General features: G+C 49.3%; 1 protein-coding gene across 1 annotated transcript in view; it reads right to left on the minus strand.

The window, feature by feature from the left end:
* The window catches only part of LOC307121305 (scavenger receptor cysteine-rich domain-containing protein DMBT1-like), a gene marked incomplete at both ends in the record, with an annotated part of 40,955 nt that extends 23,996 nt beyond the window's left edge, over nucleotides 1–16,959 (minus strand). Inside the window, 3 exons of the mRNA XM_079808824.1 lie at nucleotides 4,383–4,688; nucleotides 13,244–13,549; nucleotides 16,908–16,959. Coding sequence (XP_079664950.1) covers nucleotides 4,383–4,688; nucleotides 13,244–13,549; nucleotides 16,908–16,959 — 664 coding nt within the window. The remainder of the gene's footprint in view (nucleotides 1–4,382; nucleotides 4,689–13,243; nucleotides 13,550–16,907) is intronic.
* Nucleotides 16,960–17,230: the final 271 nt, after the last annotated feature.

A 17,230-nucleotide genomic window follows, 5' to 3' on the forward strand; every position in this document is an offset into this window, starting at 1 on the left:
CGAGTCCGGCCGGCCCTTCGCGTTCACGCAACAGCTCCGGGACTCGTGCCGCAAGTGGCTGATGGCCGACGGGAGTGACGTCGAGGGACTCATCGATCGTGTGGTACTGGAGCAGTTCGTGGCGCGGCTTCCAAGGAAGGCCGCGCAGTGGGTCCAGTGCCACCGCCCGACGTCGCTGAACCAGGCCATCCAGCTGGCGGAGGACCAAATGGTGGCGTGCCACGGGGTCGGCGAACCCCTTCCATCAGCTTCTCTCTCTCTCTCACTCTCTCTCTCTCTCTCTCTCTCTCTCTCTCTCTCTCTCGTCCCCTTCTCTCTCCAAACCTGTCCCCTTTCCCAGGTCGCGCCCTGGGATGCTGCCCAGACCTGCTGCAGGAGGAGACATCAGCGGGTCCCAGACCGGCACCTTGGAGACGGGGAGTAACCAGTGACCCTTCCCCATCCACATCTGCTTCAACGCTCTCTCCACGCCAATTCGTTGACCCACTTCCAGCCACTAGGGCCGCGGGGAAGTCTGGGCCGGCTTGTTGGCGATGCGGGGACCCAGGACATTTTATCGATCGGTGTCCGGTGATGGAGGTGGGGACACTGATCCGGGTCCCCGACGCGCCACAAGCTGCCCCCGATCAAGCTGGCCTGTACCAGATACCCGTGAGTATCAAGGGGGGTACCTATCAGGCCTTGGTGGATTCAGGTTGTAACCAGACCTCCATCCATCAAAGCCTGATTCAGCCTAAGGCATTGGATAATGGCTGCATGGTTAAGGTACGGTGTGTGCACGGGGAAGTGGTGAACTATCCGTTGTTGCCCGTGGATATTCAATTTCGGGGACAAACGCATAGTGTTGAGGTTGCAGTTAACCCGCACCTCCGGCATCCGATAATTCTGGGAACCAATTGGCCAGCATTTAATAAATTATTGGGGTACTTGTGTGCGGATGCCTCTTGGGGAAAACGAGTAAAAAGGAAGGTGACGGTTGCTCAGTTGGGGGAGGTGGATTCGGGACCTCTGGGAGCTGTTCCGGGGGAACAGAGCGCTCTGGAGACTCCCATTCTCACAGACCGCGATGACTTTACCCTGGAACAGTCCCAGGATGAGACGCTCAAACACGCGTTTAGTCAGGTCCGTTCCATCGACGGCCACCTCCTCCACCCTGACCAGCCGCTCTCCTTTCCGTATTTTTCAATTATAAAAGATAAGTTGTATCGGGTGACCCAAGACGCCCAGTCAAAACAAGATACAACACAGTTGTTGGTGCCTAAAAGCCGTCGGGAAATGCTTTTCCAGGCGGCTCATTCTAATCCGATGGCCGGGCTTTTAGGACAAACGGCTACACTAAACCGTCTCATGGCCCGGTTTTTCTGGCCGGCATTCACGAGAATGTGCGCAAGTGGTGTGCGTCTTGTCGTGAATGTCAGTTGGTGAATCCACTGGCCAACCCAAAAGCACCATTGTGCCCTCTTCCATTGATGCAGGTCCCCTTCGAACGAATTGGCATGGACCTCATCGGGCCATTAGAAAGGTCGGCACGAGGGCATCGCTTTGCTTTAGTCCTGGTGGACTACGCAACGCGATATCCTGAAGCAGTTCCACTCCGCACTATTTCGGCGAAAAGTGTTGCGAGTGCACTGTTTTCATTCATCTCCCGGGTGGGAATCCCGAAAGAGATTCTCACCGATCAAGGCACGGCGTTTATGTCACGGACGATCAGCGAACTCTACGAATTATTGGGCATTAAATCGAATCGCACCAGCGTCTATCACCCACAAACAGACGGACTGGTGGAACGTTTTAATCGCACGTTAAAGACCATGATTCGTAAGTTCGTTCACGAGGACACCAAAAATTGGGATAAGTGGCTAGAACCTCTTTTGTTCGCTGTCCGCGAGGTCCCCCAAGTCTCCACGGGGTTTTCCCCCTTCGAGCTTCTCTATGGACGCCAGCCTCGGGGGGTGCTGGATGTCCTTTGAGAGGCTTGGGAGGACGGACCTTCCGCTAGTAAGAATGAAATTCAGTATGTCTTGGACCTGAGAACAAAACTCCACACTTTGGGGCGGCTGTGTATGGAGAATTTGTTACAGGCTCAAGACAAACAGAGGCAGCTGTACAACAGAGGCGCTAGGCTTTGTCAATTTACACCGGGAGATAAAGTGCTTGTATTACTTCCTACTTCTAGTTCTAAATTACTTGCGAAGTGGCAAGGACCCTTTGAGGTCACACGGCGAGTTGGAGATCTCAACTATGAGGTGATACGATCAGATAGGGACGGGGCACGTCAAATATACCACCTCAACCTGTTAAAAAAATGGTCTGAGGCAGGGTCAGTGATGCTAGCGACGGTAGTGAGTGGAGAGGAGGATCTCGGGCCAGAGGCGGTCCAAAAGCCTCAATCTCTCGCTCTGGCCCCTGGGGGAGACCACCTCTCACCCTCGCAGCTCACTGACGTAAAACGTTTACAAGCAGAGTTTGCTGACGTGTTCTCGCCCCTACCTGGACGCACCGACCTCATTCAGCACCACGTTGAGACGGAGCCGGGAGTTGTTATTCGCAGCCGGCCTTATCGCTTGCCTGAACACAAGAAAAAAGTGGTTCAGGCTGAATTAGAGGCTATGCTAGATATGGGGGTAATAGAAGAGTCCAGCAGTGACTGGGCGAGCCCGATAGTTTTAGTACCTAAACCTGACGGCTCGGTCCGGTTCTGTGTGGACTATCGTAAAGTAAACGCGGTGTCGAAGTTTGATGCTTATCCAATGCCGAGGGTTGGCGAATTGCTTGATCGGCTAGGTACCGCTCGTTTTTATTCGACACTGGACTTAACAAAGGGGTATTGGCAGATCCCCTTGTCTCCCATGTCCAAAGAAAAAACAGCTTTCACCACGCCGTTTGGATTACACCAATTTGTCACCCTTCTTTTCGGCTTGTTCGGGGCTCCTGCGACCTTCCAGCGTCTGATGGACAGAATTCTCCGGCCGCATGCTGCATATGCCGCTGCATACCTAGATGATATCATCATCTACAGTGCGGACTGGCAGCGTCATATGCAGCATTTGCGAGCTGTCCTGAAGTCGCTGAGAAGGGCGGGGCTCACGGCCAACCCGAAGAAGTGTGCAATTGGGCGGGTGGAAGTAAGATATCTGGGCTTCCACTTGGGTGATGGGCAGGTGCGTCCCCAAATTGATAAGACGGCAGCTGTTGCGACCTGTCCGAGACCCAAGACCAAAAAGGAGGTTAGACAGTTCCTGGGGCTAGCGGGATACTACAGAAGGTTTGTGCCTAATTATTCGGACCTCGCTAGCCCGCTGACTGATCTGACTAAAAAGGAGGTACCAGATACAGTTCAGTGGACGGAGCGGTGCCAGCAGGCTTTTACTCAGATAAAGGCTGCTCTGTGTGGTGGACCACTCCTACAGGCTCCTAACTTTTCTCTCCCTTTTCTTCTGCAGACTGACGCCTCGGACAGGGGGTTGGGCGCTGTCCTGTCCCAGGAGGTGGAGGGTGAAGAGCGGCCGGTGCTGTACATCAGTCGAAAGCTCTCTAAGAGAGAGACGATGTACAGCACCATAGAGAAGGAGTGTTTGGCCATCAGGTGGGCCGTTCTCACCCTTCGCTATTACCTCCTGGGGCGGGAGTTCACCCTCTGTTCGGACCACGCCCCCTTGCAGTGGCTCCCCCGCATGAAGGATACCAACGCGCGGATCACCCGTTGGTATCTAGTTTTACAGCCTTTTAAGTTCAAGGTAGTCTTCAGGCCGGGTGCTCAGATGGCTGTGGCTGACTTCCTCTCCTCTGGGGGGGGGGGGGGGGGGGGGGCTGCAGGCCGGATGTAAGTAAGTGAGTAAGTAGGTCAAGTGCAGATGACGAACACCTGTGTCTGATTGCAGTAATTGGCATGGAGAGACCGCATATAAGCCACTGCGGGGAGAGAGACGAGAGAGAGAGTTTGGATTGGGACTGCATGCACGCCTGCTGACTGAAGGAAACGAAGTGGAAACCGAGTGATCGATCTGAAAGAAGTGCTGAGTTTATGTTTTGTGTTTATGCGCCCACGTGTGCTTGTTGTGTTTGTTTCTGAAAAGTTTTAAGTATTAAAGTCCCGAGTCCCAGTCACGCCGACCCTGTCTTCTTCCTTCCACACCCCCACAACATACGAACCTTCACTACACTTACGCTGTCCCATTTTTCCTGCTTCTTCCACATTAACTTTGAGGACAAAATGTTCACTTGCTGCCTAATATATCCCACTCACTAACAGGTGCCGTGATGAAGAGATAATCAGTGTTATTCACTTCAACTGTTAGTGCATCTCATAATGTTATGCCTGATCGGTGTATACTGTACAACATCCCAAGTATACATCGGTTGTATAAATGTATTTGACTCACCTTGACAGACGACTCCAGCATCTTCCCCGTGCCCACAGTTGTGTGATCCCCATGCACTTGATGAACAGTTTGTCAGTGTAGATTCATTCCCACTGCACTGGACATCATCCAACCATATTGGTCCAGAACCTTGTCCAAAATAAGCATTACTCTTTGCCTCTATAACACTCCCACAGCCCAGTTCTCGACACACCACTGCCGCGTCTGCAGAATCCCACAGATCATCACAGACTGTTCCCCATATTCCATTATGGAGAATCTCCACTCTTCCAGAACAGAGGTTGGGTCCATTCACCAACTTGACAGCTATTAGTCACAAAACAAGTTAAGATAGAAGAACAGAATATTTGATTTTTTTGTTGTTGGTTATTGATTTATATATTGTTTTTTGAATAGATAACAAACAAAGTGGTATTAATAGTGGAGTTTCATCCTCTTCAGCATCATTGCCAATAACATTTGACTATTTACATTCCTATTTATTGATACTCATTATTAGCATTGTCTTATTCTTGCTTAATCTGAGATTTGTATTGTTTGTTATGGTATTTTATTAGCTGTGCTTAGCTTTTAGGGCTTAGATTTTAATGTTTAATTTTTTTCAATGTTAATAAAACATTAAAATCTAAGACCTATTGTTTATTTTGTCCAATGCTCCCCTCCTTGAACTGCCACCGTATCGTGGTGGAGGGGTTTAAGTACCCGAATGATCCTAGGAGCTATGTTGTCCGGGGCTATATGCCCCTGGTAGGGTCTCCCAAGGCAATGTACTCATAGCTTTTGATTGACTTTTCCCAAGATCACCACCAGATCTGGTTCTAATTCAAAGGTGTATAATTACCTGTCTGTGGTGCTGCACTAGTTTGTGCCTGGCCTATTACAGAAAGAGAGAGATGATTAAAGTCTATTACAGTTCCAGAAACAGATTTCTTCATTTGCATGGTCTTTCCCAGACAAAGGTACAAAGTTCTAAATGAAGCTAAATGTACTCATAGCTTTTGATTGAGTTTTCCCAAGATCACCAACAGATCTGGTTCTAATTTAAAGGTGTATAATTACCTGTCTGTGGTGCTGCACTAGTTTGTGCCTGGCCTATTACAGAAAGGGAGAGATTATTAAAGTCTTTTACAGTTCCAGAAACAGATTTCGTCATTTGCTTGGTCTTTCCCAGACAAAGGTACACCGTTCTAAATGAAGCTAAATGTACTCATAGCTTTTGATTGAGTTTTCCCAAGATCACCACCAGATCTGGTTCTAATTCAAAGGTGTATAATTACCTGTCTGTGGTGCTGCACTAGTTTGTGCCTGGCCTATTACAGAAAGAGAGAGATGATTAAAGTCTATTACAGTTCCAGAAACAGATTTCTTCATTTGCATGGTCTTTCCCAGACAAAGGTACAAAGTTCTAAATGAAGCTAAATGTACTCATAGCTTTTGATTGACTTTTCCCAAGATCACCACCAGATCTGGTTCTAATTCAGAGGTGTATAATTACCTGTCTGTGGTGCTGCACTAGTTTGTGCCTGGCCTATTACAGAAAGAGAGAGATGATTAAAGTCTATTACAGTTCCAGAAACAGATTTCTTCATTTGCATGGTCTTTCCCAGACAAAGGTACACAGTTCTAAATGAAGCTAAATGTACTCATAGCTTTTGATTGACTTTTCCCAAGATCACCACCAGATCTGGTTCTAATTCAGAGGTGTATAATTACCTGTCTGTGGTGCTGCACTAGTTTGTGCCTGGCCTATTACAGAAAGAGAGAGATGATTAAAGTCTATTACAGTTCCAGAAACAGATTTCTTCATTTGCATGGTCTTTCTCAGACAAAGGTACAAAGTTCTAAATGAAGCTAAATGTACTCATAGCTTTTGATTGAGTTTTCCCAAGATCACCACCAGATCTGGTTCTAATTCAAAGGTGTATAATTACCTGTCTGTGGTGCTGCACTAGTTTGTGCCAGGCCTATTACAGAAAGAGAGAGATGATTATAGTCTATTACAGTAACAGAATGGATTTCTTCATTTTCATGGTCTTTCTCAGACTGAAAATGATATTCAAAAATTGTTTTTTATTCTCTAAACCATTCGCCTTCAACATGCTAAAAAAGTCATCCGCAAAGTTCCCAAGCATGAATTCATTTAGCCCATGCATCAACTGGGCAAAAGTTACAAAGTTATAAATTAAACTAAATGTACTCATAGCCTTTGATCGACTGTTCCTAAGTTCATCACCGGTATGGCTACTCAAATGTACTAACAGTGTAATGTGCATGCCATTGGTGAGTTTGACCCCGTAATTGAGGAAAAAATGTTGTATAATAAAACAAAACTTTGTTGTGCAATTGGGAAAAAACAAAACACAACAGGAAATACTGTAATGATACACTGGTTCTTTCAAGTAGATCATGTTATTTAGAACATGAAACACTGTTGCAATGCTAATGAGAAAATACACCGAACAGGCATAATATAATGACCACATTCCTAATATTGTGTTGGTCCCCATTTTGCTGCCAAAACAGCTCTGACCCATTGAGGCATGGACTCCACTAGACCCCTGAAGGTGTGCTGTGGTATCTGGCACCAAGATGTTAGCAGAAGATCCTTTAAGTCCTGTAAGTTGCGAGGTGGGGCCTCCATGGATCGGTCTTATTTGTTCAGCACATCCCACAGATGCTCCACTGGATTGAAATCTGGGGAATTTGGAGGCCATGTCAACGCCTCAAACTCGTTGATGTGCTCCTCAAACTATTCCTAACCCACTCTTGCTTTGTGGCAGGGTGGATTATCCTGCTGAAAGAGGACACAGCCACCAGGGAATACCGTTTCCATGAAAGGGTGTACATGGTCTGTAACAATGCTTAGGTACGTGGTACGTGTCAAATTAACGGACCCAAGGTTTCCCAGCAGAACATTGCCCAAAGCATCACACTGCCTCCACCGGCTTGCCTTCTTCCCATAGTGCATCCTGGTGCCATGTGTGTTCCCCAGGTGAGCCACAGACAAGCACCCGGCCATCCATGTGATGGAAAATAAAACGTGGTTCATCAGACCAGGCCACCTTCTGCCATTGCTCTGTGGTCCAGTTCTGATGCTCACGTGCCCGGTGTTGGCGCTTTCGTCGGTGGATAGGGGTCAGCATGGGCACCCTGACTGGTCTGGGGCTTTGCAGCCCCATACGCAACAAACTGCGATGCACTGTGTATTCGGACACCTTTCTACCAGAACCAGCATTAACATCTTGAGCAATTTGAGCTCCAGTAGCTCGTCTGTTTGATCGGACCACACGGGCCATCCTTCGCTCCCCACGTGCATCAATGACCCATGAGCCCATGACACTGTCGCCGGTTCACCACTGTTCCTTCCTTGGAGCACTTTTGATAGATACTGACCACTGCAGGACGGGAACACCCCACAAGAGCTGCAGTTTTGGAGATGCTCTGACCAAGTCGTCTAGCCATCACAATTTGGCCCTTGTCAAACTTGCTCAAAACTTACTGTGGCGGAGGGGGCGTGGTTTCACGAGGTCTGCAGCGGGAGAGAGAGGGCGGAGCCGAGTGGTGAGTAAGTAGGTCAAGTGCAGATGACGAACACCTGTGTCTGATTGCAGTAATTGGCATGGAGAGACCGCATATAAGCCACTGCGGGGAGAGAGACGAGAGAGAGAGTTTGGATTGGGACTGCATGCACGCCTGCTGACTGAAGGAAACGAAGTGGAAACCGAGTGATCGATCTGAAAGAAGTGCTGAGTTTATGTTTTGTGTTTATGCGCCCACGTGTGCTTGTTGTGTTTGTTTCTGAAAAGTTTTAAGTATTAAAGTCCCGAGTCCCAGTCACGCCGACCCTGTCTTCTTCCTTCCACACCCCCACAACATACGAACCTTCACTACACTGGTGCCGAAACCCGGGAAGGAAGAAGATCGCCGCCGCCATGCAGTCTCCGCCGGGAACGCCACTTGCGGACATCGTACAATCGCTCGCCGGTCTTCACCTAGAACACCATCGAGACCTGCTGGCCGTGAGGGAGGAGCAAGAAAAGCGATTCGAGGCCCTCCTCCGCGCCCAGCATGAGGACCGCAAGCTGTTCCGGAGCTGGATGGACCAGGAGATTCGGGCCGTCCCCACCCCCACCAAAGACTCGGCCTCCGCCTTGCCTCTCAAAAAAATGGGTCCACAAGATGACCCAGAGGCCTTCATCGACCTGTTTGAGAGGTCCGCCGAGGCTCGGGGATGGCCCAAGACGGACTGGCCAATGCGGCTCCTGCCACTGCTGTCCGGAGAGGCGCAGGTAGCCGCTCACCAACTGCCAGTCCAGAATCTCCTGGTCTACGACGACCTGAGGCACGCCATCCTTCAGCGGGTCGGCCGGACCCCGGAACAACACCGCCAGCGGTTCCGGACCCTGGCTCTCGACGAGTCCGGCCGGCCCTTCGCGTTCGCGTAACAGCTCCGGGACTCGTGCCGCAAGTGGCTGATGGCCGACGGGAGTGACGTCGAGGGACTCATCGATCGTGTGGTACTGGAGCAGTTCGTGGCGCGGCTTCCAAGGAAGGCCGCGCAGTGGGTCCAGTGCCACCGCCCGACGTCGCTGAACCAGGCCATCCAGCTGGCGGAGGACCAAATGGTGGCGTGCCACGGGGTCGGCGAACCCCTTCCATCAGCTTCTCTCTCTCTCTCTCTCTCTCTCTCTCTCGTCCCCTTCTCTCTCCAAACCTGTCCCCTTTCCCAGGTCGCGCCCTGGGATGCTGCCCAGACCTGCTGCAGGAGGAGACATCAGCGGGGCCCAGACCGGCACCTTGGAGACGGGGAGTAACCAGTGACCCTTCCCCATCCACATCTGCTTCAACGCTCTCTCCACGCCAATTCGTTGACCCCCTTCCAGCCACTAGGGCCGCGGGGAAGTCTGGGCCGGCTTGTTGGCGATGCGGGGACCCAGGACATTTTATCGATCGGTGTCCGGTGATGGAGGTGGGGACACTGATCCGGGTCCCCGACGCGCCACAAGCTGCCCCCGATCAAGCTGGCCTGTACCAGATACCCGTGAGTATCAAGGGGGGTACCTATCAGGGCTTGGTGGATTCAGGTTGTAACCAGACCTCCATCCATCAAAGCCTGATTCAGCCTAAGGCATTGGATAATGGCTGCATGGTTAAGGTACGGTGTGTGCACGGGGAAGTGGTGAACTATCCGTTGTTGCCAGTGGATATTCAATTTCGGGGACAAACGCATAGTGTTGAGGTTGCAGTTAACTCGCACCTCCGGCATCCGATAATTCTGGGAACCAATTGGCCAGCATTTAATAAATTATTGGGGTACTTGTGTGCGGATGCCTCTTGGGGAAAACGAGTAAAAAGGAAGGTGACGGTTGCTCAGTTGGGGGAGGTGGATTCGGGACATCTGGGAGCTGTTCCGGGGGAACAGAGCGCTCTGGAGACTCCCATTCTCACAGACCGCGATGACTTTACCCTGGAACAGTCCCAGGATGAGACGCTCAAACACGCGTTTAGTCAGGTCCGTTCCATCGACGGCCACCTCCTCCACCCTGACCAGCCGCTCTCCTTTCCGTATTTTTCAATTATAAAAGATAAGTTGTATCGGGTGACCCAAGACGCCCAGTCAAAACAAGATACAACACAGTTGTTGGTGCCTAAAAGCCGTCGGGAAATGCTTTTCCAGGCGGCTCATTCTAATCCGATGGCCGGGCATTTAGGACAAACGGCTACACTAAACCGTCTCATGGCCCGGTTTTTCTGGCCGGCATTCACGAGAATGTGCGCAAGTGGTGTGCGTCTTGTCGTGAATGTCAGTTGGTGAATCCACCGGCCAACCCAAAAGCACCATTGTGCCCTCTTCCATTGATGCAGGTCCCCTTCGAACGAATTGGCATGGACCTCATCGGGCCATTAGAAAGGTCGGCACGTGGGCATCGCTTTGCTTTAGTCCTGGTGGACTACGCAACGCGATATCCTGAAGCAGTTCCACTCCGCACTATTTCGGCGAAAAGTGTTGCGAGTGCACTGTTTTCATTCATCTCCCGGGTGGGAATCCCGAAAGAGATTCTCACCGATCAAGGCACGGCGTTTATGTCACGGACGATCCGCGAACTCTACGAATTATTGGGCATTAAATCGATTCGCACCAGCATCTATCACCCACAAACAGACGGACTGGTGGAACGTTTTAATCGCACGTTAAAGACCATGATTCGTAAGTTCGTTCACGAGGACACCAAAAATTGGGATAAGTGGCTAGAACCTCTTTTGTTCGCTGTTCGCGAGGTCCCCCAAGTCTCCACGGGGTTTTCCCCCTTCGAGCTTCTCTATGGACGCCAGCCTCGGGGGGTGCTGGATGTCCTTTGAGAGGCTTGGGAGGACGGACCTTCCGCTAGTAAGAATGAAATTCAGTATGTCTTGGACCTGAGAACAAAACTCCACACTTTGGGGCGGCTGTCTATGGAGAATTTGTTACAGGCTCAAGACAAACAGAGGCAGCTGTACAACAGAGGCGCTAGGCTTCGTCAATTTACACCGGGAGATAAAGTGCTTGTATTACTCCCTACTTCTAGTTCTAAATTACTTGCGAAGTGGCAAGGACCCTTTGAGGTCACACGGCGAGTTGGAGATCTCAACTATGAGGTGATACGATCAGATAGGGACGGGGCACGTCAAATATACCACCTCAACCTGTTAAAAAAATGGTCTGAGGCAGAGTCAGTGATGCTAGCGACGGTAGTGAGTGGAGAGGAGGATCTCGGGCCATAGGCGGTCCAAAAGCCTCAATCTCTCGCTCTGGCCCCTGGGGGAGACCACCTCTCACCCTTGCAGCTCACTGACGTAAAACGTTTACAAGCAGAGTTTGCTGACGTGTTCTCGCCCCTACCTGGCCGCACCGACCTCATTCAGCACCACGTTGAGACGGAGCCGGGAGTTGTTATTCGCAGCCGGCCTTATCGCTTGCCTGAACACAAGAAAAAAGTGGTTCAGGCTGAATTAGAGGCTATGCTAGATATGGGGGTAATAGAAGAGTCCAGCAGTGACTGGGCGAGCCCGATAGTTTTAGTACCTAAACCTGACGGCTCGGTCCGGTTCTGTGTGGACTATCGTAAAGTAAACGCGGTGTCGAAGTTTGATGCTTATCCAATGCCGAGGGTTGGCGAATTGCTTGATCGGCTAGGTACCGCTCGTTTTTATTCAACACTGGACTTAACAAAGGGGTATTGGCAGATCCCCTTGTCTCCCATGTCCAAAGAAAAAACAGCTTTCACCACGCCGTTTGGATTACACCAATTTGTCACCCTTCTTTTCGGCTTGTTCGGGGCTCCTGCGACCTTCCAGCGTCTGATGGACAGAATTCTCCGGCCGAATGCTGCATATGCCGCTGCATACCTAGATGATATCATCATCTACAGTGCGGACTGGCAGCGTCATATGCAGCATTTGCGAGCTGTCCTGAAGTCGCTGAGAAGGGCGGGGCTCACGGCCAACCCGAAGAAGTGTGCAATTGGGCGGGTGGAAGTAAGATATCTGGGCTTCCACTTGGGTCATGGGCAGGTGCGTCCCCAAATTGATAAGACGGCAGCTGTTGCGACCTGTCCGAGACCCAAGACCAAAAAGGAGGTTAGACAGTTCCTGGGGCTAGCGGGATACTACAGAAGGTTTGTGCCTAATTATTCGGACCTCGCTAGCCCGCTGACTGATCTGACTAAAAAGGAGGTACCAGATACAGTTCAGTGGACGGAGCGGTGCCAGCAGGCTTTTACTCAGATAAAGGCTGCTCTGTGTGGTGGACCACTCCTACAGGCTCCTAACTTTTCTCTCCCTTTTCTTCTGCAGACTGACGCCTCGGACAGGGGGTTGGGCGCTGTCCTGTCCCAGGAGGTGGAGGGTGAAGAGCGGCCGGTGCTGTACATCAGTCGAAAGCTCTCTAAGAGAGAGACGATGTACAGCACCATAGAGAAGGAGTGTTTGGCCATCAGGTGGGCCGTTCTCACCCTTCGCTATTACCTCCTGGGGCGGGAGTTCACCCTCTGTTCGGACCACGCCCCCTTGCAGTGGCTCCACTGCATGAAGGATACCAACGCGCGGATCACCCGTTGGTATCTAGCTTTACAGCCTTTTAAGTTCAAGGTAGTCCACAGGCCGGGTGCTCAGATGGCTGTGGCTGACTTCCTCTCCTCTTGGGGGGGGGGGGGGGGGGCTGGGGCTGCAGGCCGGATGGCTCCCCGGCCTGAGTCGGGCGGTGGGGGTATGTGGCGGAGGGGGCGTGGTTTCACGAGGTCTGCAGCGGGAGAGAGAGGGCGGAGCCGAGTGGTGAGTAAGTAGGTCAAGTGCAGATGACGAACACCTGTGTCTGATTGCAGTAATTGGCATGGAGAGACCGCATATAAGCCACTGCGGGGAGAGAGACGAGAGAGAGAGTTTGGATTGGGACTGCATGCACGCCTGCTGACTGAAGGAAACGAAGTGGAAACCGAGTGATCGATCTGAAAGAAGTGCTGAGTTTATGTTTTGTGTTTATGCGCCCACGTGCGCTTGTTGTGTTTGTTTCTGAAAAGTTTTAAGTATTAAAGTCCCGAGTCCCAGTCACGCCGACCCTGTCTTCTTCCTTCCACACCCCCACAACATACGAACCTTCACTACACTTACGCTGTCCCATTTTTCCTGCTTCTTCCACATTAACTTTGAGGACAAAATGTTCACTTGCTGCCTAATATATCCCACTCACTAACAGGTGCCGTGATGAAGAGATAATCAGTGTTATTCACTTCAACTGTTAGTGCATCTCATAATGTTATGCCTGATCGGTGTATACTGTACAACATCCCAAGTATACATCGGTTGTATAAATGTATTTGACTCACCTTGACAGACGACTCCAGCATCTTCCCCATGCCCACAGTTGTGTGATCCCCATGCACTTGATGAACAGTTTGTCAGTGTAGATTCATTCCCACTGCACTGGACATCATCCAACCATATTGGTCCAGAACCTTGTCCAAAATAAGCATTACTCTTTGCCTCTATAACACTCCCACAGCCCAGTTCTCGACACACCACTGCCGCGTCTGCAGAATCCCACAGATCATCACAGACTGTTCCCCATATTCCATTATGGAGAATCTCCACTCTTCCAGAACAGAGGTTGGGTCCATTCACCAACTTGACAGCTATTAGTCACAAAACAAGTTAAGATAGAAGAACAGATTATTCGATTTTTTTGTTGTTGGTTATTGATTTATATATTGTTTTTTGAATAGATAACAAACAAAGTGGTATTAATAGTGGAGTTTCATCCTCTTCAGCATCATTGCCAATAACATTTGACTATTTACATTCCTATTTATTGATACTCATTATTGGCATTGTCTTATTCTTGCTTAATCTGAGATTTGTATTGTTTGTTATGGTATTTTATTAGCTGTGCTTAGCTTTTAGGGCTTAGATTTTAATGTTTAATTTTTTTCAATGTTAATAAAACATTAAAATCTAAGACCTATTGTTTATTTTGTCCAATGCTCCCCTCCTTGAACTGCCACCGTATCGTGGTGGAGGGGTTTAAGTACCCGAATGATCCTAGGAGCTATGTTGTCCGGGGCTATATGCCCCTGGTAGGGTCTCCCAAGGCAATGTACTCATAGCTTTTGATTGACTTTTCCCAAGATCACCACCAGATCTGGTTCTAATTCAAAGGTGTATAATTACCTGTCTGTGGTGCTGCACTAGTTTGTGCCTGGCCTATTACAGAAAGAGAGAGATGATTAAAGTCTATTACAGTTCCAGAAACAGATTTCTTCATTTGCATGGTCTTTCCCAGACAAAGGTACAAAGTTCTAAATGAAGCTAAATGTACTCATAGCTTTTGATTGAGTTTTCCCAAGATCACCACCAGATCTGGTTCTAATTTAAAGGTGTATAATTACCTGTCTGTGGTGCTGCACTAGTTTGTGCCTGGCCTATTACAGAAAGGGAGAGATTATTAAAGTCTTTTACAGTTCCAGAAACAGATTTTGTCATTTGCTTGGTCTTTCCCAGACAAAGGTACACAGTTCTAAATGAAGCTAAATGTACTCATAGCTTTTGATTGAGTTTTCCCAAGATCACCACCAGATCTGGTTCTAATTCAAAGGTGTATAATTACCTGTCTGTGGTGCTGCACTAGTTTGTGCCTGGCCTATTACAGAAAGAGAGAGATGATTAAAGTCTATTACAGTTCCAGAAACAGATTTCTTCATTTGCATGGTCTTTCCCAGACAAAGGTACAAAGTTCTAAATGAAGCTAAATGTACTCATAGCTTTTGATTGACTTTTCCCAAGATCACCACCAGATCTGGTTCTAATTCAGAGGTGTATAATTACCTGTCTGTGGTGCTGCACTAGTTTGTGCCTGGCCTATTACAGAAAGAGAGAGATGATTAAAGTCTATTACAGTTACAGAAACAGATTTCTTCATTTGCATGGTCTTTCTCAGACAAAGGTACAAAGTTCTAATTGAAGCTAAATGTACTCATAGCTTTTGATTGAGTTTTCCCAAGATCACCACCAGATCTGGTTCTAATTCAAAGGTGTATAATTACCTGTCTGTGGTGCTGCACTAGTTTGTGCCAGGCCTATTACAGAAAGAGAGAGATGATTATAGTCTATTACAGTAACAGAATGGATTTCTTCATTTTCATGGTCTTTCTCAGACTGAAAATGATATTCAAAAATTGTTTTTTATTCTCTAAACCATTCGCCTTCAACATGCTAAAAAAGTCATCCGCAAAGTTCCCAAGCATGAATTCATTTAGCCCATGCATCAACTGGGCAAAAGTTACAAAGTTATAAATTAAACTAAATGTACTCATAGCCTTTGATCGACTGTTCCTAAGTTCATCACCGGTATGGCTACTCAAATGTACTAACAGTGTAATGTGCATGCCATTGGTGAGTTTGACCCCGTAATTGAGGAAAAAATGTTGTATAATAAAACAAAACTTTGTTGTGCAATTGGGAAAAAACAAAACACAACAGGAAATACTGTAATGATACACTGGTTCTTTCAAGTAGATCATGTTATTTAGAACATGAAACACTGTTGCAATGCTAATGAGAAAATACACCGAACAGGCATAATATAATGACCACATTCCTAATATTGTGTTGGTCCCCATTTTGCTGCCAAAACAGCTCTGACCCATTGAGGCATGGACTCCACTAGACCCCTGAAGGTGTGCTGTGGTATCTGGCACCAAGATGTTAGCAGAAGATCCTTTAAGTCCTGTAAGTTGCGAGGTGGGGCCTCCATGGATCGGTCTTATTTGTTCAGTACATCCCACAGATGCTCCACTGGATTGAAATCTGGGGAATTTGGAGGCCATGTCAACGCCTCAAACTCGTTGATGTGCTCCTCAAACTATTCCTAACCCACTCTTGCTTTGTGGCAGGGTGGATTATCCTGCTGAAAGAGGACACAGCCACCAGGGAATACCGTTTCCATGAAAGGGTGTACATGGTCTGTAACAATGCTTAAGTACGTGGTACGTGTCAAATTAACGGACCCAAGGTTTCCCAGCAGAACATTGCCCAAAGCATCACACTGCCTCCACCGGCTTGCCTTCTTCCCATAGTGCATCCTGGTGCCATGTGTGTTCCCCAGGTGAGCCACAGACAAGCACCCGGCCATCCATGTGATGGAAAATAAAACGTGGTTCATCAGACCAGGCCACCTTCTGCCATTGCTCTGTGGTCCAGTTCTGATGCTCACGTGCCCGGTGTTGGCGCTTTCGTCGGTGGATAGGGGTCAGCATGGGCACCCTGACTGGTCTGGGGCTTTGCAGCCCCATACGCAACAAACTGCGATGCACTGTGTATTCGGACACCTTTCTACCAGAACCAGCATTAACATCTTGAGCAATTTGAGCTCCAGTAGCTCGTCTGTTTGATCGGACCACACGGGCCATCCTTCGCTCCCCACGTGCATCAATGACCCATGAGCCCATGACACTGTCGCCGGTTCACCACTGTTCCTTCCTTGGAGCACTTTTGATAGATACTGACCACTGCAGGACGGGAACACCCCACAAGAGCTGCAGTTTTGGAGATGCTCTGACCAAGTCGTCTAGCCATCACAATTTGGCCCTTGTCAAACTTGCTCAAAACTTACTGTGGCGGAGGGGGCGTGGTTTCACGAGGTCTGCAGCGGGAGAGAGAGGGCGGAGCCGAGTGGTGAGTAAGTAGGTCAAGTGCAGATGACGAACACCTGTGTCTGATTGCAGTAATTGGCATGGAGAGACCGCATATAAGCCACTGCGGGGAGAGAGACGAGAGAGAGAGTTTGGATTGGGACTGCATGCACGCCTGCTGACTGAAGGAAACGAAGTGGAAACCGAGTGATCGATCTGAAAGAAGTGCTGAGTTTATGTTTTGTGTTTATGCGCCCACGTGTGCTTGTTGTGTTTGTTTCTGAAAAGTTTTAAGTATTAAAGTCCCGAGTCCCAGTCACGCCGACCCTGTCTTCTTCCTTCCACACCCCCACAACATACGAACCTTCACTACACTGGTGCCGAAACCCGGGAAGGAAGAAGATCGCCGCCGCCATGCAGTCTCCGCCGGGAACGCCACTTGCGGACATCGTACAATCGCTCGCCGGTCTTCACCTAGAACACCATCGAGACCTGCTGGCCGTGAGGGAGGAGCAAGAAAAGCGATTCGAGGCCCTCCTCCGCGCCCAGCATGAGGACCGCAAGCTGTTCCGGAGCTGGATGGACCGGGAGATTCGGGCCGTCCCCACCCCCACCAAAGACTCGGCCTCCGCCTTGCCTCTCAAAAAAATGGGTCCACAAGATGACCCAGAGGCCTTCATCGACCTG

This window comes from Gobio gobio (assembly GCF_949357685.1).
Source record: "Gobio gobio genome assembly, chromosome: 25".
In the NCBI taxonomy this organism is placed as follows: Eukaryota; Metazoa; Chordata; class Actinopteri; order Cypriniformes; family Gobionidae; genus Gobio; species Gobio gobio.